This window comes from Aethalodelphis obliquidens, unplaced genomic scaffold (genome assembly GCF_003676395.1).
Source record: "Aethalodelphis obliquidens isolate GAN/ISIS:26980383/991018 unplaced genomic scaffold, ASM367639v1 scaffold14, whole genome shotgun sequence".
NCBI lineage: Eukaryota > Metazoa > Chordata > Mammalia > Artiodactyla > Delphinidae > Aethalodelphis > Aethalodelphis obliquidens.
Genome location: NW_020837958.1, coordinates 2,646,440 through 2,674,377, shown reverse-complemented (window position 1 = coordinate 2,674,377; position 27,938 = coordinate 2,646,440). Strand labels below are relative to the sequence as shown.

Here is a 27,938-nt window from a genome sequence, read left to right as displayed (position 1 = left end):
AAAAAGTGTATCTTTCCTGATTGAAGACCATTCTACTCTATTCTGTGGGAGGCTTGTTCTCTGGTTCACTGATCTGACTAAAAGGCAGGGCCTTTGTCCTCAGACGGATCACTTATCATTTGGTTCACTGGCTACTTTATTCTCAGCATTTCATTGCTTCTATGAAACAGTAAACATGCCTTGGAATTTGAAAGACTCAGGTTTGAACTCTCCTCTAAAACTTACTAGCTGTATAATTTTGAAGGAGTTACTTAATCTGAGTCTCATTTTCTTTATTTCTAAAGTGGGCATACCTACTCTACCAAAGCTTATGAGAACTAAAGCTTACGGCTTGGCAGTCATTACTCCCTACTGTTCTCTCTTCTTGCTTCCCCTTACCTGCCACAGTACCTTCAACTGACCCGACTTCATGCACTGCTACTTCATCAGCTAGTTTTCCTATAAAGCCCAGTGAGGTTGTTTTGGTGCACCTGTTTTAAAGGGCCAAATATAATTTTTTTTCACATATTTTCAGATCAGAGAGAAGTAATGCCACTGCTGTGTAAGCCTTGAACTTGGTGTTGGATGTAGTTTGTTTTGTCAGTTTAGTTTGCAGTATAATTACGAGACTTAGGGGAGAAGTTTGAAGGCAAAGATCTCATCTGGTTGGGAGGACTGAGAGAGACTTCACAAAGAGATGGCACTAGAGCTGAATTTTACCATATAAGAAAAATTTCAATGGGGAGGGGGAAAGGAAGACATTTCTTAAGTAGGAAATCATAGCAAAGCTAGGGTATGTTTAGCTGGGATATAGGACCATATTTAAAGTTTCTTTCATCCTAAGGTTGCTTGTATACCCTGGTACTTTTACAAGCACCCCAAAGTTCCAGGAAACCCCACATTCTTTTCTTCAGTCAAGCTTCAATGACAAGCAGAGTCCCCAGAGGGAATATTTCCTGGCAACTTAGCTCAGTACTGCCAAAGCAAACCACTTGCCCAGTTTCACAAGTGCAGCTTACTAGATAATCCTTATCTAGGTTTACATGATTTACATATATAATGAGTCAGTTCAGTATTTCTTGCATGTGTATCTTTTTTTTTTTTTTTTTTTGCGGTACGCGGGCCTCTCACTGTGGTGGCCTCTCCTGTTGCGGAGCACAGGCTCCAGACATTCAGGCTCAGCGGCCATGGCTCACGGGCCCAGCCGCTCTGCGGCATGTGGGATCTTCCCGGACTGGGGCACGAACCCGTGTCCCCTGCATCAGCAGGCGGACTCTCAACCACTGCGCCACCAGGGAAGCCCTTGCATGCGTATCTTAAGAGTACCTACCTACCTGCATTTACTAGCCCCTGAATAAATTTCAGACTCTGAGTATGTTAACGGCTTATAAAATTTTATGGAGGACCACGGGTATAGCACTCTTATGGGACTTATAGCTTGGACGCAGTTAAATTGATCAGCCAGTACTCTGAATAATGCCAGGCCTTGGTGAAATTTTTCCACAGCCCGACTTTCACAGGCAAAACCAAAGCCTTGGCGCCCGCTGGTGGTGGACTGGTTCTCACAGTCAGACAAGCTTCTCAACTAGGCAGGCGTAGTAGCATGTATGAGAACAGAAGCCACAGGATAATAAACATGGCACATTTTCCTAGATCATCTTTACTTGAAGATTTTTTTTGGGAAAAAAAGTAGGTAATGCAAAACATTTTTATATTAAAACAAATGCAGATACTATTGAATAGAATATAAAATTTACATTCCTTTTTGAGACAAAGAGACATCAAAGACATTTCAAGGTAAGCTACTTGGGAGCTTCAGGCTACATTCCTAAACCCCGGGGGAGGGAGAAGACCCTGCACGTCCACTCTAATATTGCGGGTGCTGCAGCTTTGATAGGGAAGTAGCAAATTCTTCTCAGAAAGAGCAAATTCAATGCTTATTCATTTGGCAACAACCCAGTGGATTTAAGTAAGTGAAACCAAATGCTTTCTCATTTTAGAGCATTTTAACCCGCTTCTAAAAGGCCTGAGTAAATAAGATCTTTATGTTTCAGTGGAAATTTATGCCCTTCTAAAATGATTTTTTCCCCCTCTTCTGAACGCTACCATGCCTAACTGAGGGTATGACATGCGAGGTGGTGGACTTACGTCTGCATTACCAGACGTGAAGTTACAAGTATACCTTCCAAGTGTGTCATTAGGAATGAAAAACAAACTACTCACCTTCTGCAACAACAAAAAGCAAACAAAATAACAAACAGAAGCACAAAAGATTATATACAATTAGAACTGTATAATGATGTAATTTAGGGATTGGCAAAGACTTAGCTCTTAGAGAAGGGGACCAATGCCACAGTATTTGCTTTTCATATTTTATATAATAAGAATTTCTTTTGGAAAAAGAAAGCCATCATGCTTCCTTTCCAAATCTTGCTTATATTCTAATTGTCCTTTTTTGTTGTCGTTGGCAACACAATTTATTGCTTTGCAATAACAGACTGAAGGCATGGATGCCTCACGCAGAGATTTTTCTAGGGTAGATTAGCAGTGTATTGTCCTTTCTTTGAAGTATGAGAGACAGGGTTAATTAAATGTGCTTAGAAGAATATACCGGGAGACAGACTCTGGTGGACGCTGCTGAGTTTTTAAGGTCTACTAAAAAAACGGTAACTTATAACCTCCCATATCATTTGCCTTATTCATTTTCTTAAGTTTCAAACAATTATTTCTCTTTCTTCACAGGATTGTACTCTTCACTTTACAAAGCCTTAAATTAAGACTCAAATTGCATGACAACCTGCCTGTACCTTTAGGTAAATGCAACTTCTTTCTTTTAAGTAAAATAATCTGGAGTAAAAATGTTTCAGGATAACTAAAAGGGGAATGTCAGTGGTAAATTATGTTGTGCTGGAAAAAAGAACAAAAAAAGGCAGACACCAAACACCTCCATTTTCCCAAGATTAAATGATTATTAAAAAAGCGTGCCACACTGTATAGAAATCAACATTCTCTCCCATAATTCTGTGCATCTGGGACTATAGAAATGTCACTGTCCCTGCCCCACATCTTCAAATTAACATTCTCAGGTCACAACAATAAGTCTTCCCAAAGGGGACCTTCCGGAAAAACAAGCTATTTCCTCGGCTCATATTTCCCTGGAAAAAAAAAAAAAATACAAATAAAGTCTAGTGTGAAAATGAGGTCAGCCAGTCCAAATCAGCAGAGACAACTGGACAGATTTCTGAGAAACATGACTAAAATGACCAGGATAAAACCGGGACTATCACTACAGAGTAGCAGTTTGTATTCTCTGACTTAAGCTGAGCTTCTGTGGAATTAACTACAATTCTGACACACCGATAAAGGCAAGTATTTCTTACCTATTTAGACAGAATTCCCAGTTTGGATTCTGGCTCTGCCACTTGCTAGCTAGCTGGATTATCAAGTCAATTCATATCAAGTGTTGAGAACAGTCCTATCATGCAGTCAAGTGCCAGCTTTTGTTTGTTTGTTTCTTTGACCGCGTGGCACATGGGATCTTAGTTCCCTGACCAGGGATTGAACCTGCGGCCCCTGCAGTGGAAGCGTGGAGTCTTAACCACTGGACCGCCAGGGAAGTCCCTGTGCCAGCTTTTATTTGTTTTGAATGGAATGGTAGATCTCTAGGGAGTACTTAGAAAATCTTATAACTAAAGTAGTAATGTTGTGAGTTTAAATGAGTAGACTCTGAAGTTAGACAGCCTGCATGTAGATCCTGCTCTCCCAAACACTGGCTGTGTGACCTTGGGTTACATAATTGGCATTATTTAACCGTTCAAAGTCCCCGTTCTTCATATGTGAGGTGGGATGATAAGGAACGGTACCTATCCTCACACGGCTGTTTTGACGGTTACGTGAGCTGATACATGAAAAACTCTTAGCATAATGCCTCATATACCGTAAGTGCTCAGTTAAGATTTGCTGTTGTCTTAAGCATTTAAAGGACTAACCGTTCCCTAGGTAAGGTGTCTGATACCCTACTGATTTTCTATTTGCTTTCTTCCTATAGTCGGGGGCTGGTTAGGAAGTGGGGAAAGAAGGGCCACCTTTCCTTGTAAACGGGGACCACAAAAGGACATTGTAACACCGAGAATGTAAAACTCAGAATGAAACCCAGATGTTCACGTTAGGTCTGCCTGGCAACCACCCAAGTGTCCTGGCCTGGGTTCACAGAAGGGCTTGTTGGGCTCGCTGAGCAAAAGCCCCCCCAGCAGCACCTAGGCCTTTGCGTTCAGAGTGCAGGCTGGGAAGCCTGCGCCCTGTGAACAAAGGTCTTTCTCGTATGTGTCACCGGTGCTATCATATAATGCAACAAAGAGTTTCCTCATACAATTTCTTCTGCAATCCTTTAAAGAGTGCTTCCCATTCAAAAACAGCTTTCAACTGATGGCCATTTTAGTGATTCCATGTTAAATTTAGCCCACAGCCGTTTATCATTTTGGTTCCTAATAAAGCTCTGCCTAGATTCGTCAAGAACTTTTGGTTGGAGATGACCTACACCTCACAATTGGAGTCTGGACAAAATCATCCACTAACATGACTCTAGAAGTAAGAGATCAGCCCTTTCAACAACATTGTGACAAATAATGTCATAGGTAAATAACTTTTTATTTCTCAGCTTCTCTAAATACTGTAGGAAAACACCTGAATATATTAGGAGATTCTGAAAAGTTACAAAAAGGTGAGGTTGGAAAAAATAATCTGAAATCAAGGGCATCATTTTAACAACCAGGATAACTGTCTACCCAGACCTTATTTGTAATTTGAATGTGATCACTCAAATGGCTTCCAGATCACATCTAGGAATTCTTAATTCTCCACTACCTCTCCTGATTTCCAAGCAGTACATTTTATTACTATGCCAGAGTGACATATGGAACATTGAAAAGGGTACATTAATTGGTAACTAAAGGATAACCTACAAGAATTAACCTGGGATTCCAGAGACATTTAAGAAAAAAAACAAAAACAAAACAAAATAAAATACGAGGAGGGGAGAGGGAGGGAGGGAGACAGAGAATAAGAGAGAAGTACCTCTTTTTGTAGCATGCACCAGCAATCTATCCAAGAAGAATATACTGGGGAGTAGGGAGGACATCCACCAGCAAGCCTGAAACAGAATAACAGGTTAGCTACTGAAGTCAACATTTATAAAACATTCTCTCAAGAGCTCAGTAAATCTTTGTCAAAATATTCTTCCTGGAAAGTTCCCTGAGAAGCAATTTTAGTTCTGAAGAAACAAATTCTATTGGAGCAGGGGAAACACTGAGCATCCAAAACGGATCGCCCTCCCTTACATTTAGGTTTTGAATCAACATAACAGAAACAGAAACTTGAACCAGTTATGTACTTTCTAAAACATCTAGGTTTAAATTTTGTGGACAAATGAAATCCTAGAACATAGTAATTATATGATTAAAAAGCAGGGAAAGGGAATTTTAAAACTAAGTAGTATTCAAAAGACTCCAAACTTGACAATGGACAGTGGTGTGAAATGGTGGTGGCTACATGCTCTTACTCAGGTATAACCCCTTATCACTTCCTCTCTCAAAAACTGCAAATAATAATAGTAACAACAACAAAGACAACAACAACACACTTAACTAATCCTTCAAGCCTGCTCTGGGCCGAAATGTGGCAGCCGCTCCACAAATCACAAAACAAACTCCACACAGCTATCAATTTGATATCTTGTTTGAAAACAATGACATGTATAATGGCATATTGTGGCAGGTACTCCAGAGGAACAGAGTTTTGAAAATAAATCAAGAGGCAAAACTTCTGGGACTTCCCTGGCGGTCCAGTGGTTAAGAATCCGTGCTTCCGGGCTTCCCCAGTGGCGCGGTGGTTAAGAATCCACCTGCCAGTGCAGGGGTCATGGGTTTGAGCCCTGGTCCAGGAAGATTCCACATGCTGTGGAGCAACTAAGCCCGTGCATCACAACTACTGAGCCTGCACTCTAGAGCCCCGCGTGCCACAACTACTGAGCCCGCGTGCTGCAACTACTGAAGCCCGTGCACCTACAGCCCGTGTTCTGCAACAAGAGAAGCCACCGCAATGAGAAGCCCACGCACTGCAATGAAGAGTAGCCACCGCTCACCACAACTAGAGAAAGCCCGCGCACAGCAACAAAGACCCAACACAGCCGAAAATAAAATAAATTTAAAAAAACCCAAAAACCACCATTCACTTTATAGCAGTACACCATATATACTCAATAAATATTTGTTAATCAATAAATATTAAAAAAAAAAAAAAATGAATCCGTGCTTCCACTGCAGGGGTTGCGGGTTTGATCCCTGGTTGGGGAATTGAGATCCTGCAAGCCGTGCAGCGTGGCTAAAAAAAATTTTTTTTAATTAAAAAAAAAGAGGCAAAACTTCTGTCCAACCTGGTAGAGTCAGATGGCGCCTAGAAGCTGGAAATCAGTGGTGTCCAACACCACACCCACCCCTTCCCCAGCCAGTATATGAAAGGTCAAGAAACTTTCCATTTTCAACCAAATTTCCTACTTTTCTTACTTGAAAACTCACTTTCTCCGTGAAGCCCCGAGGAAAAACAGGTACAGGTTGTCATTCAATCCCTGACATACCTTTTGTAACTTCGAAAGAGAGGATAAGGACTTAAAATAAAGGAGGGGGCTTCCCTGGTGGCACAGTGGTTGAGAGTCCGCCTACTGATGCAGGGGACGCGGGTTCGTGCCCCGGTCTGGGAAGATCCCACATGCTGTGGAGCGGCTGGGCCTGTGAGCCATGGCCGCTGAGCCTGCGTGTCCAGAGCCTGTGCTCCGCAACGGGAGAGGCCACAACAGTGAGAGGCCACGTACCGCAAAAAAAAAAATAAATAAATAAAGGAGGGACTTCCCTGGCGGTCCAGTGGTTAAGACTCTGCGCTACCAATCCAGGAAGCATGGGTTCGATCCCTGGTCAGGGAGCTAAGATCCTGCATGCCGCACCTCGTGGCAAAAAACAAATAAAAAAGTTCTTTTTTTTTTTTAAATGTGAAAGTAGAGTAATTTGGTAATTTTCCCACCCTTTTCAGAAAAGAACCTACACTACTGGCAAGTGCATATTATTTATAAATGCTTGAGAAATATTATTTGTGCCCTTCTCTGTTCCAAAAAAGGATATGAAGTGGCTGCTTATAATACAAATTGATGGGACTGCTGGTACATGGGGCAGACAGAGAAAAATTTGGGAAATCTATTAACAGCAACAACTGTACTATCCTCCCCAAATTTCTACCAGGACTGCCCTACCTGTCAGGCATACAGGCAGCCAACTACTAAGATAAGAAACGCAAGGCACTTACTTACCCACAGTTGTTGACAGCCATAAGATTAGAGACAAGCACAAAGGGATACGTCAACATACTGGCAAAAAACTGTAAAAGAGTAAAAAGACAGCTAAGTTACTAAGTCATTCCTAGTCTCCTTTATTCTTCTCCCTTAGTCTTAGTGCCACTGTGGTCAAATACTCCAACATTGGTTTTGCTTTCTCAGTAACCCAGGAGAGACTAAATTACACGTTTTTTGAGCCTGCAGATGTTTCCTCCTCTTACCATACCACTACATGCAACCTTTTAACCAAAGACCAGAAGGCTTCTCTTATTCTGTGATTGAGCCCACATTCAAATAAAACTGAACTTCATCATTTAAAAGTAAATACAACTAAATACAATAAGCATTTCAAAATAGCCCTGAAGAAAACAAGACAACATGAATATCCTTCCAAAGACAATGGAAACTACTTCAAAAGTCAACTACTGGAAGACTCCACATGATTGAAGAGCGTGAAGTTTCCAATACAGGTTCAGCACGATACAGTGAGAAGCAGGGGCAGATCTGTGATGAGAAGTGCCCACTTACCCCTCTGAAAGCTGAACAGCACCACACTATGTAGGCTTGTTATTACTGTTACTGTGATGCAGGGATTCTGGGTTATTCTTACCTCTGAAAAATATTAATAAATTTGAGAGACTTTCCTGTGAGACAGCTGGTTGCTTTAAAGCAGTGACGACAAAGAAATTGAAAAGAAAAGAAAAAGAGAAGGGAAGAGAAGAAAAGAAAACTACTCCTAAAAAGGGACTTCCCTGGTGGTCCAGTGGCTAAGACTCCACGCTCCCAATACAAGGGGCCTGGATTTGATCCCTGGTTAGGGAACTAGATCCCACATGCCGCAACTAAAGATCCTGCATGCCGCAACGAAGATCCCACGTGCCACAAATAAGCCTCGGCACAGCCAAATAAATAAATATTAAACAAACAAACAAACCAACCTACTCCTAAAAGGCTAAAAGGATTTTTAAAAACTTACTCCTGTGACAGCTTGGGAATAACTCTTCATTTCATTCATGGTGGAAACCTAGAACAGGAAGAAAGCCTTTATTAGAACGAGTAAGAAAATTAAGCTGATATAACAGTTAATTATCCCCAACCATATCAATATATTCTACCTCTGCATTATTAGTTTCTTTGACAACTTGAAAATTAATTTAGAGGATGAAAACATAAAACATTATGAGCATAAAAAGGCAGTGATCAAAATGATCAACTTGGTTCAACATTAACAGACAAGTTCATATTAGGCTAGGATGGCTTAGAACAAATATAATAGCCTCAGGATTTCAAAAACAACAGAAATGAGATTGGTAACCTTTTCCGATGTCCTAGAAATATTGATACAATCCCTGGAAACAACACTGACGGTATACTGAGGGACAAGTCACTCCCTCCGTATACACCTAGCTGTGTACCAGATGCTGTGGGGAAGATCAGTCTCAGTACTCAAGAAACCAAGCACGTGGATTTTTAGTCCTACCCCTGGCCTGGGGGTGTCCTAGTTCCCACCATGCTTTGGGGCTAACTGTGTTCAAAGAGGTATACAACTGCTGAGACTGGAGAAACACTGCTTTTAGGGAAGGCTGATTCTCACCCCCCACCCCGCCCCCAGGCTAAGGTTTCTAGAAAGCCCAATACAGGAGTCCCCTTAACACTTCAGATTAGATGAAACACCTGCATATACTATAAAACTATCCTGCTTCATGGTGTCCTCTAACATTAGGCATCAATAAAGAAGTGATCTCCTTGCAGCATGGAGAAAGGTAGACTCTTAGGCTCACTCTGCCCCACCCTAGGGACTTTCTAGGTGCATCTCTCTATAGTAAACACTATAGGGCACTACATTAGTCTTTAAAATTTTGACTATTAATATATAGCTATATAATGATGAGTCTGGCACACCAACTGCCATCTTACTTTAAAGCTAACCTAGCTGCCAGGTGGATACAATGAAGTCCGCACCAGCACATCTCAAGGGCACAACCTACCCCACTGTCCAGTGCATAAGTATTGACGAGGTAGGCCAGTGAGTTACAGAGCCACAAAGAAATGATGTCACCTAGGAGGCGAGGAATAAGACCCCTACATGAAGAAAAAATAGAAGTAAGCACCAAGAAATGTGATCAGCAATAAGATAATTCACTCAATATAAACACTTCTCAAAGAATTAATTTCAAAACATTCTAGAGAACTGAAAAGACACTGAATACGAGAACTTAACCAATTCATTCTAGTTAATATAACTGTTCTTGAGGCTAATCTCTAATGACTTTTATTCTCATTTAAAAAATGCAGGTCAGCTGTACCCCTCTAAGATATGGCCAATGATTCAGCTTACTATTAATAACTATAAGCAAGGAGGCAAAAAATGTGCCTATTTCGGAGAAGAGACTTAAATATGATTATTGCTAAACTACTTGATATTCAAATTTGGCAGGGCAAAAGATGAGAAAAATTACAAAATGAGAATGGCCCAAACACAGATACAGGTGAAGGGCATCAAAAAACATGTTTCCAGGGCTTCCCTGGTGGCACAGTGGTTGAGAGTCTGCCTGCCGCTGCAGGGGACACGGGTTCGTGCCCCGGTCTGAGAAGATCCCACATGCAGCGGAGTGGCTGGGCCCGTGAGCCATGGCCGCTGAGCCTGCGCGTCCGGAGCCTGTGCTCCGCAACGGGAGAGGCCACAACAGTGAGAGGCCCGCGTACCGCAAAAAGAAAAAAAAAAAAAAAAAAAAAAAGCACACACAAAAAAAACATGTTTCCAGGGCCTAGTTAACCAAGGTGAGGCAGTGTGGAAGAGTGGGACAAACATTACCTCACAGACTGAAGACCAGCGTTTAAATGCCACTTCTACCACTTATCAGCTATGTGATGGGCAGCAAATGAACTTCCCAGAGCATCAGTTTTTTTTAAATCTCTAAAATGAGAATAATAATAGCTGTCTTGCCTATTTCCCAGAGTATTTATGATACTCAAACATAAAATCAAGTATGTGGAAACACTGAAAATTAAAAAGGACCATTTAGTTAATAATGCGGTTTTTGTTGTTAACAGAAGAACAAGGGTAGTAGCCTAAGTTCTTCCAAAGTAAATTCAAGGGAATGAATATAGTGCAAAAACGTATTCCCTCAGGATAAAGAAGATACATGTTAGATAATTTTCCATTTTTCAAAAACTAACTTTCCTCATTTTATCAACTATATAGTAATTGAGAACTCACTGTAGGGGTAGAAACTTCAATGAATTTATTTAAAAAAAAACCAAAACCCTCATTTCACACATTTTAGATGTGCAGAGCAAAAGTTTGGGATCTTTACAAGAGAATTTAAGTCAGATGGGCCTAAATGGAGTTTAACATGAATTAAACCCAGAGAGTACATTTTCTCTGAGGTTTAAACAAGGAGTTATGTCCTCGTTCTCATCAAAGCTTTCTACTCACACAAAAATCACATGCACAAATCAGTAATTTACTCACGCAAAAAATCCTAGGATGCCCTCTTCCCGATAGATAGTTGCTATGGAGTCACAAAGTCCACTAGGTTCAGAAGAAAGAAACATAAAATACATTAAGATTATTTTGGAGCTATTAAAAAAAATATTCAATTACCACTTCTGACAAGGTGAAACTTATACCTCCACCCCTGCTCCCTTTTCTACCACCCTCACTCTGCAAAGACGGTTGCATTTAGAGATAGAAGTGGAGATATTAATACCTAAGGGTGTGGTCACAGGCAGTCAGGGTGAATTCTGGCTTCAGTGGTCCTGCAACTTACCCTGAGGTCCTGGGAGGCTCCTAAACCTGTCTGGGCCTTTTTCTTCGATTTTACTGTTTTTTTTGTGTGTAGATCAAATGATATAAGATACATGAATTTGTTTTATAAGCTCTAAGGCATCATAAAAGTGTAAAGTATTATTATTCTAATACTTTGGCTTCAACAGATCTCCCTGAATACTTGAAAACAGAAACACTTACCAGTACTTGGATTCTCTGCCAATGAATTGTACCATAGATCTCAGAGTGATCACTATAGAACACAGAGAAAAGATTTTTAAGCTACATCGAGATAAATTTTAATAGCCCTGGGGAAAAAAAAAAAAAGGTTTTCCCACCTAAAGACACTTTGCTATCTGGATAAATTGGATAAAAGCCAAAACAAGCAAACAGAAAACACACAGGCAAGGTACTTTAGTGAACTCCCATGTCAACCTATCTAAGTAGTCAGGAGAGACGGTGATATAAAAGAAAGATAAAAATTCAGATTTCAGTTATCAACTGCAAACATACCATGGAAGGGATGTGTGATGAGAGTAGCAGCAGAACGAGCCATCATCTCTCGAGTTGTCTAGAAAGAATCAACACACACTTGTGAAATCTAAATAAATGACACTCAAATTCCTGAGAGAAGTCATGTGGGTGGACACTGTAGAATAAGAGAGTGAGTGACAGAGCACTCCCGCCCTTCCTGGAGTCAGGAAGAGTAGCCTGAATGGGATGCAATATAATACACTATCATTCTAGCACAGCTTTCACTCATGGATTTCAATACTGTTATAGTTACTTCTCAAAATTTCTCTGCAAAGCACGTTTCTGTTATCTTCTCAAATTTACAGATGAGAAAAACAAAAGCAAAGAAACAGGGAAAAGGACTTCCCTGGAGGTCCAGTGGTTAAGACTCCGCGCTTCCAATGCATGGGGTGCAGGTTCGATCCCTGGTCGGGAACTAAGATCCCACATGCTGCATGGTGTGGCCAAAAAAAAAAAAAAAAAAAAAGAAACAGGGAAAGTCACCAGCAAACAGTAACCTAGCTGGAATAAAACTAAGAGGCTTGGGGCTTCCCTGGTGGCGCAGTGGTTAAGAATCCACCTGCCAATGCAGGGGACACGGGTTCGAGCCCTGGTCTGGGAAGATCCCACATGCTGTGGAGCAACTAAACCCATGCACCACAACTACTGAGCCTGCGCTCTACAGCCTGCAAGCCACAACTACAGAGCCCACATGCCACAACTACTGAAGCCTGAGCGCCTAGAGCCCGTGCTCCACAACAAGAGAAGCCACTGCAATGAGAAGCCTGTGCACAACGAAGAGTAGCCCCTGCTCGCTGCAACTAGAGAAAGCCCACGCGCAGCAACGAAGACCCAACGCAGCCAAAAATAAATAAATAAAAATATAAATTCAAACAAACAAACAAACAAACAATTATGAGGCCGGTATTTAGACTATTAAGTTGCTCTCTCATTGTGAGTGATTTTAGAGACTCTGATACTCTGATATCTACACTAGACAAATGTCAGGCTCTATTTAGTCTATATCAACGTCTCAAGGAGAACACAACGACATTCATCTGTTTTTCGACCACAGCCCCGTAACTGTGCAGTATCTTAGAGCTCTATATTTACCCTAGCTTATCTTTCTTGTCTAGGACTCTGTAAAGAGGTTAGTAAAAAATTCAATCACAATACTTGGAGGTAGGCTGTAAATATAGCAGGTCCGTCGTTCGTTTTTGCATTTAAACATTACCTTCATTTAGTTAAGAGATCTCACCCCTACTCTAATGGTAGTTCTAAGAGCCTTACGATTAACTAAATAAAGTTAAGAAAATATAAAACACATAGTAATACATGCATCTCTACTTTTAAATAAAATCCCTTCATGAAAATTTACAAAAAACAAAGTTGACTCATCTGACATCTTGGCCTATAGCGATGTTTGTTCAGTGATATATACTTTAGAAGGCAGTTTTCAATGAAAAATTGTGACGTCTCTATAGACAATTAGATAATGTAAAGACTAGAAATAAAAGAGTATTATTAAGTCAGGCATGCAACAAACTCCAATGGCAGAAGACAGGAGTGGGAAATGGACGATAAGGACATCTCAAAGTCAGAATAATGTTGTAAAAGCATTTCTGGATATATAATATCCAACACACAAAGGCCCTGGCCACTATTTTAATACTTTTGGGCCAGAGATTTCCAACTCTATTATAAGAGGTTTCAGTACCTCTTCAATTTTAAAGATGAGTGGGCAAATTGTTTCCTTGAAATTCCAAACAGCAAGCAATGCTTTTTTCTCTCTTTATGTTCTACATGCAGTAAAGCCCATATTAAATTGAAAGTTTAATTTTGTTTGGAACAGACACTGAACATACAGGCCTGATGATCCTGATTCCACAACTGCCAGCTCGCTCTGATTTAGAGAAATCATAATCACCTTACCTCCTTGATAACTCGGTCAAAGGAAGATGAAACTTCTTTCAGTACATTTCCAGATCCTGACTCCTAGAAATCAAAATGAAAGTAGATAGATATGTTGATGGTTTTAAATAGAACTGTTCAAACTGGTGGCCATCCTGTATGCCAACACTCTCTTATGATGAAAGGAAAGCTGACTGCTTGTCCCTTTTCCTAAAGAGGACCAGAGAGCAACAGTAGCTTGCAGGGAAAATGGACTCATGCATAGAAACTGGCTCCAACATACCTCAGCCTTGTCACACTCCTGGTAATGCTACAAAGGAAGAGAAAAGAAAAGAAAGGATGATTAGGACTATCATAGTGTTATTGAGACAGAACATAAAATGAAAACTCTACTGATTGGCAGAAATTAAAATAGTTGATTTTTTTGGTTGTACATCTCCAATTAATTTCTACTTCTAATTAACACTTGGAAATAAGTGTCTCTAAGATGATCTTGTTGCTAAATTTAACATACTGATTGGTCAGCTCATAAAAGTGCTTATCTAAAAGAAGAAAAAGGAAAACAAAGCAAAGCAAAAATCCAAGAACATTATTTTTATTTATTTATTTGAATTTCTGAATTTCATTTATTTATTTTTATACAGCAGGTTCTTTAGTTATCCATTTTATACATACTAGTATATATATATGTCAATCCCAATCTCCCAATTCATCACACCACCACACCCCCGGCCCCGCCTCATTTCCTCCTTGGTGTCCATAAGTTTGTTCTCTACATCTGTGTCTCAAATTCTGCCCTGCAAACTGGTTCATCTGTACCATTTTTCTAGGTTCCACATTTACGCGTTAATGTATGATATTTGTTTTCCTTTCTGGCTTCACTCTATATGACAGTTTCTAGATTCGTCCATGTCTCTAAAAATGACCCAATTTCGTTCCTTTTTATGGCTGAGTAATATTCCATTGTATATATGTACCACATCATCTTTATCCATTCGTCTATCGATGGGCATTTAGGTTTCTTCCATGACCTGGCTATTGTAAATAGTGCTGCAATGAACATTGGGGTGCATGTGTCTTTTTGAATTATGGTTTTCTCTGGGTATACGCCCAGTACTGGGATTGCTGGGTCATATGGTAATTCTATTTTTAGTTTTTTTTAAGGAAGCTCCATACTGTTCTCCCTAGTGGCTGTATCACTTTACATTCCCACCAACAGTGCAAGAGGGTTCCCTTTTCTCCACACCCTCTCCAGCATTTGTTCTTCGTAGATTTTTCTCATGATGCCCATTCTAACCGGTGTGAGGTGATACCTCATTGTAGTTTTGATTTGCATTTCTCTAATAATTAGTGATGTTGAGCAGTTTTTCCTGTGCTTCTTGGCCATCTGTATGTCTTCTTTGGAGAAATGCCTATTGAGGTCTTCTGCCAATTTTTGGATTGGGTTTTTTTTTTAATATTGAGCTGCATGAGCTGTTTATATATTTTGGAGGGTAATCCCTTGTACGCTGCTTCGTTTGCAAATATTTTCTCCCATTCTGAGGGTTGTCTTTTCGTTGTTTGTAGTTTCCTTTGCTTTGCAAAAGATTTTAAGTTTCATTAGGTCCCATCTGTTTATTTCTGTTTTTATTTCCATTACTCCAGGAGATGGATCAAAAAAGATCTTGCTGTGATTTATGTCAAAGAGTGTTCTGCCTATGTTTTCCTCTAAGAGTTCTATAGTGTCCTGTCTTACATTTAGGTCTCGAATCCATTTTATTTATTTTTGTGTATGGTGTTAGGGAGTATTCTAATTTCATTATTTTACATGTATCTGTCCAGTTTTCCCAGCATCACTTATTGAAGAGACGGTCTTTTCTCCATTGTATATCCTTGCCTCCTTTGTCATAGATTAGTTGACCATAAGTGCGTGGGTTTATCTCTGGGCTTTCTATCTTGTTCCATTGATCTATTTCTGTTTTTGTGCCCATACCACATTGTCTTCATTACTGTAGCTTTGTAGTATAGTCTGAAGTCAGGGAGTCTGATTCCTACAGCTCCATTTTTTTCCCTCAAGACTGCTTTGGCTATTCGGGGTCTTTTGTGTCTCCATACAAATTTTAAGATTTTTTGTTCTAGTTCTGTAAAAAATGCCATTGGTAATTTGATAGGGATGGCACTGAAACTGTAGATTGCTTTGGGTAGCATAGTCATTTTCACAATATTGATTCTTCCAGTCCAAGAACATGGTATATCTCTCCATCTGTTTGTATCATCTTTAATTTCCTTCATCAGTGTCTTATAGTTTTCTGCATACAGGACTTTTGTCTCCCTAGGTAGGTTTATTCCTAGGTATTTTATTCTTTTTGTTACAGTGGTAAATGGGAGTGTTTCCTTAATTTCTGTTTCAGATTTTTCAACATTAGTGTATAGGAATGCAAGAGATTTCTGTGCATTAATTTTGTATCCTGCAACTTTACCAAATTCGTTGATTAGCTCTAGTAGTTTTCTGGTGGCATCCTTAGGATTCTCTAAGTATAGTACCATGTCATCTGCAAACAGTGACAGTTTTACTTCTTCTTCTCCAATTTGTATTCCTTTTCTTTCTTTTTCTTCTCTGACGGCTGTGGCTAGGACTTCCAAATCTATATTGAACAGCAGTGGTGAGAGTGGATATCCTTGTCTTGTTCCTGATCTTAGAGGAAATGCTTTCAGTTTTTCACCATTGAGAATGATGTTTGCTATGGGTTTGTTGTATATGGCCTTTATTATGTTGAGGTAGGTTCCCTCTATGCCCGCTTTCTGGAGAGGTTTTATCATAAATGGGTGTTGGAATTTTGTCAAAAGCTTTTTCTCCATCTATTGAGATGATCATATGGTTTTTATTCTTCAGTTTGTTAATATGGTGTACCACATTGCTTGATTTGCGTATATTGAAGAATCCTTGCATCCCTGGGATAAATCCCACTTGATTATGGTGTATGATCCTTTTAATGTGTTGTTGGATTCTGTTTGCTAGTTTTTGTTGAGGATTTTTGCATCTGTATTCATCAGTGATATTGGTCTGTAATTTTCTTTTTTTGTAGTTTCTTTGTCTGGTTTTGGTATCAGGGTGATGGTGGCCTCATAGAATGAGGAAACATGACAAATAACATACAAAGGAACTCCCATAAGGTTAACAGCTGATTTCTCGGCAGAAACTCTACAAGCCAGAAGGGAGTGGCATGACATATTTAAAGTGATGAAAGGGAAGAACCTACAACCAAGATTACTCTACCCAGCAAGGATCTCATTCAGATTCGATGGAGAAATCAAAAGCTTTACAGACAAGCAAAAGCTAAGAGGATTCAGCACCACCAAACCAGCTCTACAACAAATGCTAAAAAGGAACTTCTCTAACTGGGAAACACAAGAGAAGAAAAGGACCTATGAAAACAAACCCAAAACAATTAAGAAAATGGTAATAGGAACATATATATTGATAATTACCTTAAATGTAAATGGATTAAATGCTCCAACCAAAAGACACAGACTGGCTGAATGGATACAAAAACAAGACCTGTATATATATGCTGTCTACAAGAGACCCACTTCAGATCTAGGGACACATACAGACTGAAAGTGAGGGGATGGAGAAAGATATTGCATACAAATGGAAATCAAAAGAAAGCTGGGGGGCTTCCCTGGTGGCACAGTGGTTGAAAGTCTGCCTGCCGATGCAGGGGACACGGGTTCACGCCCTGGTCCGGGAAGATCCCACATGCCGCGGAGCGGCTGGGCCTGCGAGCCATGGCCGCTGAGCCTGCGCATCCGGAGCCTGTGCTCCGCAACGGGAGAGGCCACAACAGTGAGAGGCTCGTGTACTGCGCAAAAAAAAAAAAAAAAAAAAAAAAAAGAAAGCTGGAGTAGCAATACCCATATCAGATAAAATAGACTTTAAAATAAAGAATGTTACAAGAGGCAAGGAAGGAAACCACATAATGATCAAGGGATCAATCCAAGAAAAAGATATAACAATTACAAATATATATGCACCCAACACAGGAGCAACTCAATAAATAAGGCAACTGCTAACACCTATAAAAGAGGAAACCGACAGTTAACACAATAATAGTGGGGGACTTCAACACCTCATTTACACCAATGGACAGATCATCCAAATAGAAAATTAATAAGGAAACAGAAGCTTTAAATGACACAATAGACCAGATAGATTTAATTGATATTTATAGGACATTCCATCCAAAAACAACAGATTACACTTTCTTCTCAAGTGCACGTGGAACATTCTCCAGGATAGATCACATCTTGGGTCACAAATTAAGCCTCAGTAAATTTAAGAAAGTTGAAATCATATCAAGCATCTCTTCTGACCACAATGCTATGAGGTTAGAAATCAATTACAGGGAAAAATATCGTAAAAAACACAAACACATGGAGGCTAAACAATACATTACTAAATAACCAAGAGATCACTGAAGAAATCAAAAAATACTTAGAGACAAATGACAATGAAAACACGATGATCCAAATCCAAGAACATTATTTACTAAATACACACATATAGCAGGGGACACACATTCAAGCCCCAGTGCAGGAAGATCCCACACGCTGCAGAGCAACTAAGCCCATGCACCACAACTACTGAGCCCGTGCTCTACAGCCCCTGAGCCACAACTACTGAGCCCACGCGCCACAACTACTGAGCCTGCATATCACAACTACTGAAGCCTGCGCACCACAACTACTGAAGCCTGCGCACCTAGAGCTGGTGCTCTGCAACAAGAGAAGCCACCACGATGAGAAGCTTGCGCATCGCAACGAAGAGTAGCCCCTGCTCGCTGCAACTAGAGAAAACCCGTGTGCAGCCAAAAGACCCAACGCAGACAAAAGTAAAATAAATAAATTTAAAAAAACCAAAAAACATAAAACATAGCTTAGGACTAAGGCTATGGAAAAAGCCTCAGGGCTTTTTCACGGAAAAAGCAGGTCTAATACCAAATTAGGGCAAGATGCTTTTCTTCACTGTACAAAGAACAGAGAATTGGTGCTAAGTCTGAATAGCTGAAACCACCTCACTTTTCCTTTTGCATCTGACTGTTTCTAAACCAAGCAAGAGAGAAGATGCTTTATTCTTCTGGAGAAGAGAACACGAAGCTGCCAGAGCTCAGACTGCACTGCAAGAGGAAATAGTACTTGTGGGATATTTCAGAAATAGAAGATGGGCTAGGTGAAATACAAGAACCAGACAACTGACCTCCTAGTCATAACCAGATTTAAAAAATAGAGAACACTGTCTTTTACGAAAAGAATTACATTTTAAAAATAAAATCAGAGGAAAGAGAACAAACAACATGATTAAGCGAAATGATGGTTTTTGGTCAAATTCCAGGTCTTTGGCCAGAATTAATTCTAACAGTTTCAGGAGTTTTTAAAAATCCTCACTCATTTCTAGACTTTGGTTTTCACTCCATTAATAAAATTTTCAACCTGTCTCTTCTACATTATTCTGAACACATTTCAATTTAATTCTTGTTCAGATATACAGAACTCTTTCTTGTTCAGAAAGACCTGAATTGGTCTTTCTTCTTGATTGTATTAGTTGCTTTTGATACTAACTATAGTACCAATACCCTGTTCTATTTCATCGGGCTACATGTGAAACAATTAATTCAGGTACTTGGTTACCTCAAGTTTGTCTTACTTTTCCTTAACTTGATCTCAAGCAGTAATTTCACTCTTGGTCTATACATAAACCTCTTTGAACTAGATGACAACTACTTTCCCACATGAAAATCTAAACCTCATTTAGGTAACAGGAACGCTTCCACTGAGCCAAAGTACAGTGTGGCTGGAAAAGAGTAGTAATCAATCCACCAAAAACATCGGCCCATTAAAACTCCATCACTGTGACCCACGGGCCACCCAAAACGCTGCTTCCATGTGAGGAACTAACTGGAAAACCTCCCCAACTCAATTCAACAAAGTCTGAAGAGAATTTAAAACCTAAGCCAATCAGATCATGAAACTGATTAACAACACCACGACTTGCTCATCAAATGATAAAAAAGTAGAATTGGGCCAACATTAAAGCCTTAAAATATACATGGAGGATTGTACCAATTATTATCGGCAGTGGTTTTTTTTTTTTTTTTGGCCAAGCCTTGCAGACTGTGGGATCTCAGTACCCTGACCAGGGATCGAACCCATGCCCTCTGCAGTGGAAGTGTGGAATCCTAACCACTGCACCGCCAGGGAATTCCCTGTACTGAGTACTACTGAAATAAACAGTCACAATTAAACACTATCCTACTTTAACGTTTATCTTGTTAAGTTTAAAAAAAATAAATTTGTAACAGAAAACATTTACTAGGAGTAACACTAGGAATAAGAGGAAAATAACATGAGAAAGAAATGTATGTTTTAACCAGCTTCCTTCCTCCTCCAAAGAAATAATATGAGCTACACAGGAGCTCAAATGAGTGTACTTAATTTCTGCTCAGAACAACTGGTCCAGAGGAAGAAGCTTGTGTAGATCAAAATCAATTACTTCATTTTATACAAATTCTCCTTGCTTCCCAGGAAAGAATTAAGAACAGGTATTTCAAGTAAATGTTTTTCAAGAGGAAGAAAGGCCATGGATGTAAAGACGTATATCTTTGAAACTGCTCTTGATCAAATTGTACGTAAAAGATTATCTACGGCTTCTCTGGTGGTGCAGTGGTTGAGAATCCGCCTGCCAACGTAGGGGACACGGGTTCAAGCCCTGGTCCGGGAAGGTCCCACGTGCCGTAGATCAACTAAGCCCATGCGCCACAACTACTGAGCCTGCACTCTAGAGCCTGCAAGCCACAACTACTGAAGCCCGTGCGCCTAGAGCCCGTGCTCCACAACAAGAGAAGCCACGGCGATGAGAAGCCCACACACCACAATGAAGACTAGTCCCCACTCGCCGCAACTAGAGAAAAGCCCATGCACAGCAACTAAGACCCAATGCAGCCAAAAATAAATAAATAAATTAAAAAAAAAAAAAAGGTTATCTAGCTCAATGCTTTGTGACCACCTAGAGAGGTGGGATAGGGAGGATGGAAGGGAGACCCAAGAGGGAGGAGATATGGGAACATATGTATATGTATAGCCGATTCACTTTGTTATAAAGCAGAAACTAACACACCATTGTAAAGCAATTATACTCCAATAAAGATGTTAAAAAAAAAGAAAAGGTTATCTAAATCTATGGGAAGATGGACTGATTTTCTTCTTACCTGTAAAACTTTACCATGGACCACAGTTCCAAGGACCCCTGAACACAGTCTTGGAGTTAAGCCTGTGAACAACCCACGCTTCCCATCGATGCTCGCAATGTGCTGAGCTAAGAACACAAGTAGGAGATTTACATTCTAGTTGAAAGTAATGGTTACACAGAAATTTCAAGGAAACATGCTTACTATATATTCTTTCAGTAACTCCTATCACACCCTTCAATGTCCTCCAATTCCAAATAAATCAAAGACACTTACCATAACAAAAGAGACCTGGAAGCTGACAAACTTGCCGCCCAAAAATATTTCGTCCTATTGTTGGAGGAAGAGGCTCATATCCCACCTTTAAAAACAAGAGACTAAATCAATACTAAGCAACATTCCCAGGAATGCCTGAGTTGCAAGGTCTTGAATAAAGAACAAATTTAGAGTTATATATATATATATTTTTTTTAGAGTTATAATTTTTAACACAAGTTAAAATGCAGTGTATATTTTCCAAGACAGTGATGAAGTATCATCCTTGTCAGTTCTGGTATGTTTTTTTTGTTTTGTTTTTAATTTTGTCACTTGTTTAAGACTGGTTACAGGCTCCCCTGGTAGCGCAGTGGTTGAGAGTCCGCCTGCTGATGTGGTGGACACGGGTTCGTGCCCCGGTCCGGGAGGATCCCACATGCCGCGGAGCGGCTGGGCCTGTGAGCCATGGCCACTGAGCCTGCGCGTCCGGAGCCTGTGCTCCACAACAGGAGAGGCCACAACACTGAGAGGCCCACGTACCGCAAAAAAAAAAAAAAAAAAAAAGAAAAAGAAAAAGAAAAAAAAAAGACTGGTTTCAATAAACTCCAAGTTTTCTTTTGGTTCAAATTCTACAAAGTAAACCATGTAGCTAAGATAGACTGGCATCAATCTAAAAATAGAATAAGGGAATTTTTGTGTTAACAAAGCTACAGTTTACTGAGGACGCTCAAAAATATTTTCTAAAGAAAATCAAGCACATTTTTAATATCCGGACAAAGTGAGAAGACTAAGCCAGCAACAGCTTCATATTTGGCTAGCAAAACAAACCACTCAAAAGGCAAATGCAGATACAGCTGGGGATAATTCATTTGGGAAATAATTACAAGCTAGTAAGTCCATGTTAAAGGAGCAGACTGTCATGAACAATCTAACGAGTCATTTTAGAATTAATGTCATCATTTTATTTCTACAATATATTCAGACTCTTTAGTGCCAAAGGGATACTTGAGAGAATGAACGTTGTCGGCCATGGTTTTGACTCTCCTGCTGTGATTCTCAACCTGTTCAATTAAAGAACTCCTGAAAGTGTCACTGTGCAATTATTTTTAAAACTGAGTATTTGGGAATTTCACCAAAACCCCTGAGACACTTGGCAACACAAGCATGTTGTGCAATAAGGATTAAGGAGTTGTTGAGGCAAGAGCTCTGAATGTCATTAGAAAATCTTGTCTCCTGGATAAGGACTGAGTAATGGGCTTGTATCAGATTTACTGAAAAATGCTTTTACCTCAGATATTATCTAGCTGCAAATGTGCCAATTCTGTTTTAGATGTCACAATACATTTCAAAGATTTTGTTCTTTCTTTCTTTTATTTTTTGGCCGCCTCTAGTGGCTTGCGGGGATCTTAGTTCCCAGATGAGGGATTAAACCTGGGCCTTCAGCAGTGAAAGTGTGGAGTCCTACCTAACCACTGAACCTCCAGGGAATTCCCTTCGTTCTTACTTTAAACAACTTATTTTACAATAGTTTTTTACATATAGGTTCTGAATCCACAAGGGTCAACTCAGCAACACATAATATAGATTAGTATCATTAACTCAAAAATAAGAAATGAGGCCTTCCCTAGTGTCTTGCATATTTCTGACAGAAAGGCAGATGGTGAGGACAGGGGTTCTATCCTTGGTACTATGCATGACGTAATTACGTCAACTCTCAACAAAAGTTAAAAAAATGAATGACCTGCCCGTCACAGGGAAATTCAGAAAGGCAACTGAACAATACTACCTAATGGTCTATAGTCAGCTAAAACCGGGCAAACTTGCCTGTGAATATAAAATACCATTTAAGAATTATTTCACAGTATATTAGAAACTAACATATATACTTAAACTCGATAAAACTTTCAACTGAACTGATTTCACATCACTCTGACACGTGACTTTTCACTGTCATGAGCCACATGGGCTGCTGCTGAAGAGGGTTCAGTGGATCCTTCCGAAATGTGACTCATCAACCGCTTGATTATCACTTCTGAATGAACTCCTTGTGTTTCTCTGGGTATCTGGTGCTAAATCTCAGAACAGAAGAGCAGTAGTAACAGCAACAAAAGAAGAGAAAACAAAAGCTAATAAGGTGTTGGCTCCCCTCGAATTTCAAATTTGTCTTCAACAGATTTCACGTCTTGCGTTTGGGGCCGGGGCGGAGAGAAGGATGCTCATTTCAGAGCAGCGGAGAAAGAAAGGTTGGGAAGCCCTTGGCGGCGCCCAGCCAGGATCAACCTCAGGGAAGAGAAAACAAAGTTCAGGGGAGCCATCAGGCAGGGCAGGGCAGGGCAGGGCGGCAGCCGGATACCAGGAAAGGAGCGGGCCTCACGGCTTGGCTGGGAGGCGAGACCTCGGGAAGGCCCACGGGCAGTGGGAGCTCAGCGGGCGGTGGAAGTCGTCCCTGCCGGGAAGGAAGGGGCGGGCAGCAAAGAAGGAGCAGCATCTCAGGAGACTGAAGGCCCTGAAGGTTGGAGCCGGTTCTCAGGCGCCTTGGGCAGCGGCGACCGAACAGGGCGCCGGGCGAGGAAGGGAAAGGCGACGACTCATACCTGGATGAGCACCTTCACGTACATGAGCGGCTGGGACAGGATGGTGAGACCGGAGCCCAGGAGCACCTGACTGGCCGCGTCCGCCATGATGGCACCCGCGGACGGACAGACAGACGGAGCCACCAAGCTACCACGCCGACCCGGGATCACGTGCCAGGGCCGCCAGCTTCACTGGCCCGCCCGCGGCCCGGGAGCACGCACGCACCGGCGCGCGTCTCCCCGCGCAGTCCCCGCCCCGAGAATTGGCAAGGGCTCGCGAGCGGGCGCAGAGGTCGGGGCGGGGCTTGCGAGCCCGGGGCGCATGCGTTTTGGGGTGGAATCCGCGCCCTCCACTAGGAACAGCAGTTTCTCCTGCGCTTGCGCAGGCTGGAAGCATCCGGGGGCAGAAGAATGGGCGTGGCGGTGGGGAGTGACCCTGACGGCAAAGGCAAGGTCACAGGAGTGGAATGAATTGGAAAGGATTCGTCCATGTTCTTCGCTTCTGCCCTTGCCCTTTTGGCATCAGCAACATAAGCTCCAAAGAGTATTCACCATCAGAATCATAAACAATCTAATGGCCAGCAAAACTAGATAAGTTTGAAAAATGAATCCATCGGGGGTTGCTATACATGTACTCATTCATTCAGTTAATGTTAACTTCTCAGAAACGCCTTCTCTGACGTCTATTTAAACTTACCTCCCCTTTATTTCCTACTCCATAGTCTTGCAACATTTATCATTGTCTGAAATTTATCTTTTTGTTTCCTCCACCAGAATGTAAACCCCGTGAATCCAGGAGCCGGGACAGCCTTTGTTCCTTGTATGTTCAGTGCCTGGCACATACTAAGTGCTCAATAAATATTTATTGCATAAATGAAAAATTACTTAAGTGATTACCAGGCTACAGGTTATTAGAGGCAAAAAGAAAATGGCACTGTCTTCAACCCTTCAGTCCCAGCTCACACATTCTATATCAACGCTTAGGCAGAGCCTGGTGCAGAGAATAAACTGAGAGTGGAGACTTGCAGTTCAATCTTGGCTCTCTTTTGTATCAAAATGATTCAGAAGTCATTTTTTCTTCTTCAGTTTTCAATTTTTGTATCTAAATCTAAGGATTACACTACTACCTGCCTCTCAGGGTTATTATTGAGCGTTAAGTGAAATTGATAAATTGATAAGATTTTTAAAAACTGTATATTGAAATACAAATGTTAGTTTTAATTAATATTGTCCTGGACTCAGCATGGTGCTAGAGAGGCAGTTTACAGAGCAGGAGGGAGCCTGGACTTTGGAGTCTAATTGACCTGGTCCAAGTTTCACCTCTACCAATTATTAACTACGACTTCTTTGAACCTTAAACAAATGAGTATAGTAATGTCTACTTCATACTGTTGTTGTGAGAATTGAATGAAATGATATGCCTACCCAGCTTGGCACATGGAAATATAATACCAAATTGTAGCTTTTAGAGTTAAAAGAAACTTAAAAGTTGATTCTAACTAAATCCAGAAATTTTGATATTTAACCATAGAGACCATTTAGCAAGGGGACATTTTTTTCTGATTTTTAAAAAATTAATTAATTTTTGGCGGCATTGGGTCTTGATTGCTGTGCACGGGCTTCCTCTAGTTGCGGAGAGTGGCAGCTACTCTTTGTTGTGGTGCATGTGCTTCTCATTGCGTTGGCTTCCCTTGTTGCGGAGCACGGGATCCAGGGTGCGCGGGCTTCAGTAGTTGTGGCTTGTGGGCTCTAGAGCGCAGGCTCAGTAGTTGTGGCACACAGGCTTAGTTGCTCTGAGGCATGTGGAATCTTCCCAGACCAGGTATCAAACCCGTGTCCCCTGCCTTGGCAGGCGGATTCTTAATCACTGTGCCACCAGGGAAGTCCCTGATTTTTTTTTTTGAAGTGTAGTTTATGTAAAATATTATATGTTACAAGTGTACAACATAGTGATTCACAATTTTTAAAGGTTATACTCTATAGTTATTATAAAATATTGGCTATATTCCCTGTGTTGTACAATATATCCTTGTAGCTTATTTATTTATCTATTTATTTATTTATTTATTTATTGCGGTATGCGGGCCTCTCACTGTTGTGGCCTCTCCCGTTGCGGAGCACAGGCTCCAGACACGCTGGCTCAGCGGCCATGGCTCACAGGCCCAGCCGCTCCGCGGCATGTGGGATCTTCCCGGACCAGGGCACGAACCCGTGTCCCCTGCATCGGCAGGCAGACTCTCAAACTGTGCCACCAGGGAAGCCCCTAACTTCTTTTTTTTTAAATTAATTTTTATTGGAGTATAGTTGATTTACAATGTTGTTAGTTTCTGCTGTACAGCAAAGTGAATCAGTTATACATATACCTATACCTACTCTTCGTAGATTCTATCCCCATATAGGTCATTACAGAGTATTGAGTAGAGTTCCCTGTGCTATACAGTAGGTTCTTATCTATTTGAAATTTATTTTATCTATTTATTTTTGGCAGCGTTGGGTCTTCATTGTTGTGTGTGGGCTTTCTCTAGTTGCGGCGAGCGGGGGCTACTCTGTTGCGGTGTGCGTGCTTCTTATTGTCGTGGCTTCTCTTGTTGCAGAGCACGGGCTCTAGGCACGCGGACTTCAGTAGTTGTGGCATGAGGGCTCAATAGTCGTGGCTCTTGGGCTGTAGAGCGCGGGCTCAGTAGTTGTGGTGCATGGGTGTAGTTGCTCCGCGGCACGTGTGATCTTCCTGGACCAGGGATTGAACCTGTGTCCCCTGCTTTGGCAGGAGGATTCTTAACCACTGCACCACCAGGGAATTCCCTAGGTTCTTATCTATTTTATATATAGTAGTGTGTATATGTCAATCCCAATCTCCCAATTTATCCTTCCTCGCCTTTCCCCCTTGGTAACCATAAGTTTGTTTTCTACGTCTGTGACTCTATTTCTGTTTTGTAAATAGGTTCATTTGTACCATGTTTTTAGATTCCACATATAAGCGATATCATATGATATTTGTCTTTGTCTGACTTACTTCACTCATGTTCTAACTTCTTAAGTTAGATGCTGTGTTCGTTTTCTATTGCTGCCATAATAAATTGCCACAAATTTAGTGGCTTAAAAAGATACAAGTTTATTATCTGACAGTTCTGCAGGTCAGAAGTCCAGTAGGAGTGGCTGATATCCAGCTCTGAGTCCCACAAGGTTGAAATCAAGGCATTGGCCCACTAAAAGCTTTGGGCGAGAAGTTACTTCCAGGCTCATTCAGGTTGTTGGCAGAATTCAAGTTCAGTTCCACATAGTCATAGGACTGAGGTTCACATTTCCTTGTTGTCTGCTGGCCAGTTTTCTCAGCTTTTGGAGACTCTGCTAACAGTTCCCTGACTTCATCTTCATAAGCTGGCAGTGGTGGGTCCAGTCTTTCTCATGCTTCAAATTTCTCTGATCTCCTGCCTACTAATCTCTCCTGCCTCTTCTTCTACCCCATCTCTCTGATGAAGTCTTCTACTTCCCTCTTCTGCTTTTAAGATTTCATGTCATTACACCTGACCTACCTGGATAATCCAGAATAATCTCCCTATTTTAATGTCAGCTGATTAATAACCTTAATTCCATCTACAAAACCCTTTCATAGCAGTACCTAGATTAGTGTTTTGATGAAATAAGCAGCAGACAGGAATCTTGGGGGAGACCTTTAGAATTCCGCCTACTATAGAGGCTTACTTCTTTCATTGTTACCCTTTCGTATTCATTACCATAAGCATTGGACATCATCCTTTTTTTTTTGGCTGCACTGGGCAACATGCAGGATCTTAGTTCCCCGACGAAGGGATCAAATCCGTGCTGCCTGCAAGAGTCCCCCCGTCCCCACCAAGCATTTAAGTATGAATTTCCTTTTGAGCACTGCTTTAGCTCACAGCTTCTAATATGTTCTTCAATAGTTAGGAATTTTGGGTTTGATTTCTTCTTTGACCAAAGATTTGTTTGAGAGAACTTTTTGTTATCTTAGTGGCAGTTTTCGTTTTACCTCCCGGATAGTATTCATTACTAGTTTTATTGTTTTGTGTTCAGAGAATGTTGACTTTTCTATTTATACTTTTTGAAATTTTATTTATAAATTGATTTATTTGCTTTGTGACTTAATATATGAGTGATTTTTGGGTGTTCCATGAGCATTAACAAAGGACATTTTTCTTTTCAGGTTTAAATGTTTTGTGTGTGTATGTGTGTGTGTATTTTAGTTTTTGTCCACTTGGTCAAAGAAAAGTGGAATAAAATCTGCAATATTAATGTGTATCTGTCTAATGCTTCTTGCATTTCCAGTAGTCTTCTCTTTATAATTGTTGATACCATGT

General features: G+C 40.8%; 1 protein-coding gene across 2 annotated transcripts in view; it reads right to left on the bottom strand.

The window, feature by feature from the left end:
• The window catches only part of MTCH2 (mitochondrial carrier 2), a 39,203-nt gene extending 15,346 nt beyond the window's left edge, over positions 1–23,857 (bottom strand). Inside the window, exons 1-13 of one of the 2 annotated variants that reach the window (XM_027114715.1) lie at positions 23,626–23,849; positions 21,053–21,137; positions 20,798–20,904; positions 13,837–13,863; positions 13,575–13,637; positions 11,643–11,700; positions 11,331–11,382; positions 10,833–10,892; positions 9,346–9,439; positions 8,334–8,381; positions 7,334–7,401; positions 5,053–5,128; positions 1,620–3,134 (exon numbers count right to left, since the gene is read on the bottom strand). In XM_027114715.1, the coding sequence (XP_026970516.1) occupies positions 3,048–3,134; positions 5,053–5,128; positions 7,334–7,401; positions 8,334–8,381; positions 9,346–9,439; positions 10,833–10,892; positions 11,331–11,382; positions 11,643–11,700; positions 13,575–13,637; positions 13,837–13,863; positions 20,798–20,904; positions 21,053–21,137; positions 23,626–23,712 (912 nt within the window). In that variant the 5' untranslated portion in view covers positions 23,713–23,849 and the 3' untranslated portion in view covers positions 1,620–3,047. Of the gene's footprint in view, positions 1–1,619; positions 3,135–5,052; positions 5,129–7,333; positions 7,402–8,333; positions 8,382–9,345; positions 9,440–10,832; positions 10,893–11,330; positions 11,383–11,642; positions 11,701–13,574; positions 13,638–13,836; positions 13,864–20,797; positions 20,905–21,052; positions 21,138–23,625 lie in introns of those variants that run through there. The other variant, XM_027114714.1, reaches the window with a different exon arrangement.
• Between the last annotated feature and the right edge of the window lie 4,081 nt (positions 23,858–27,938).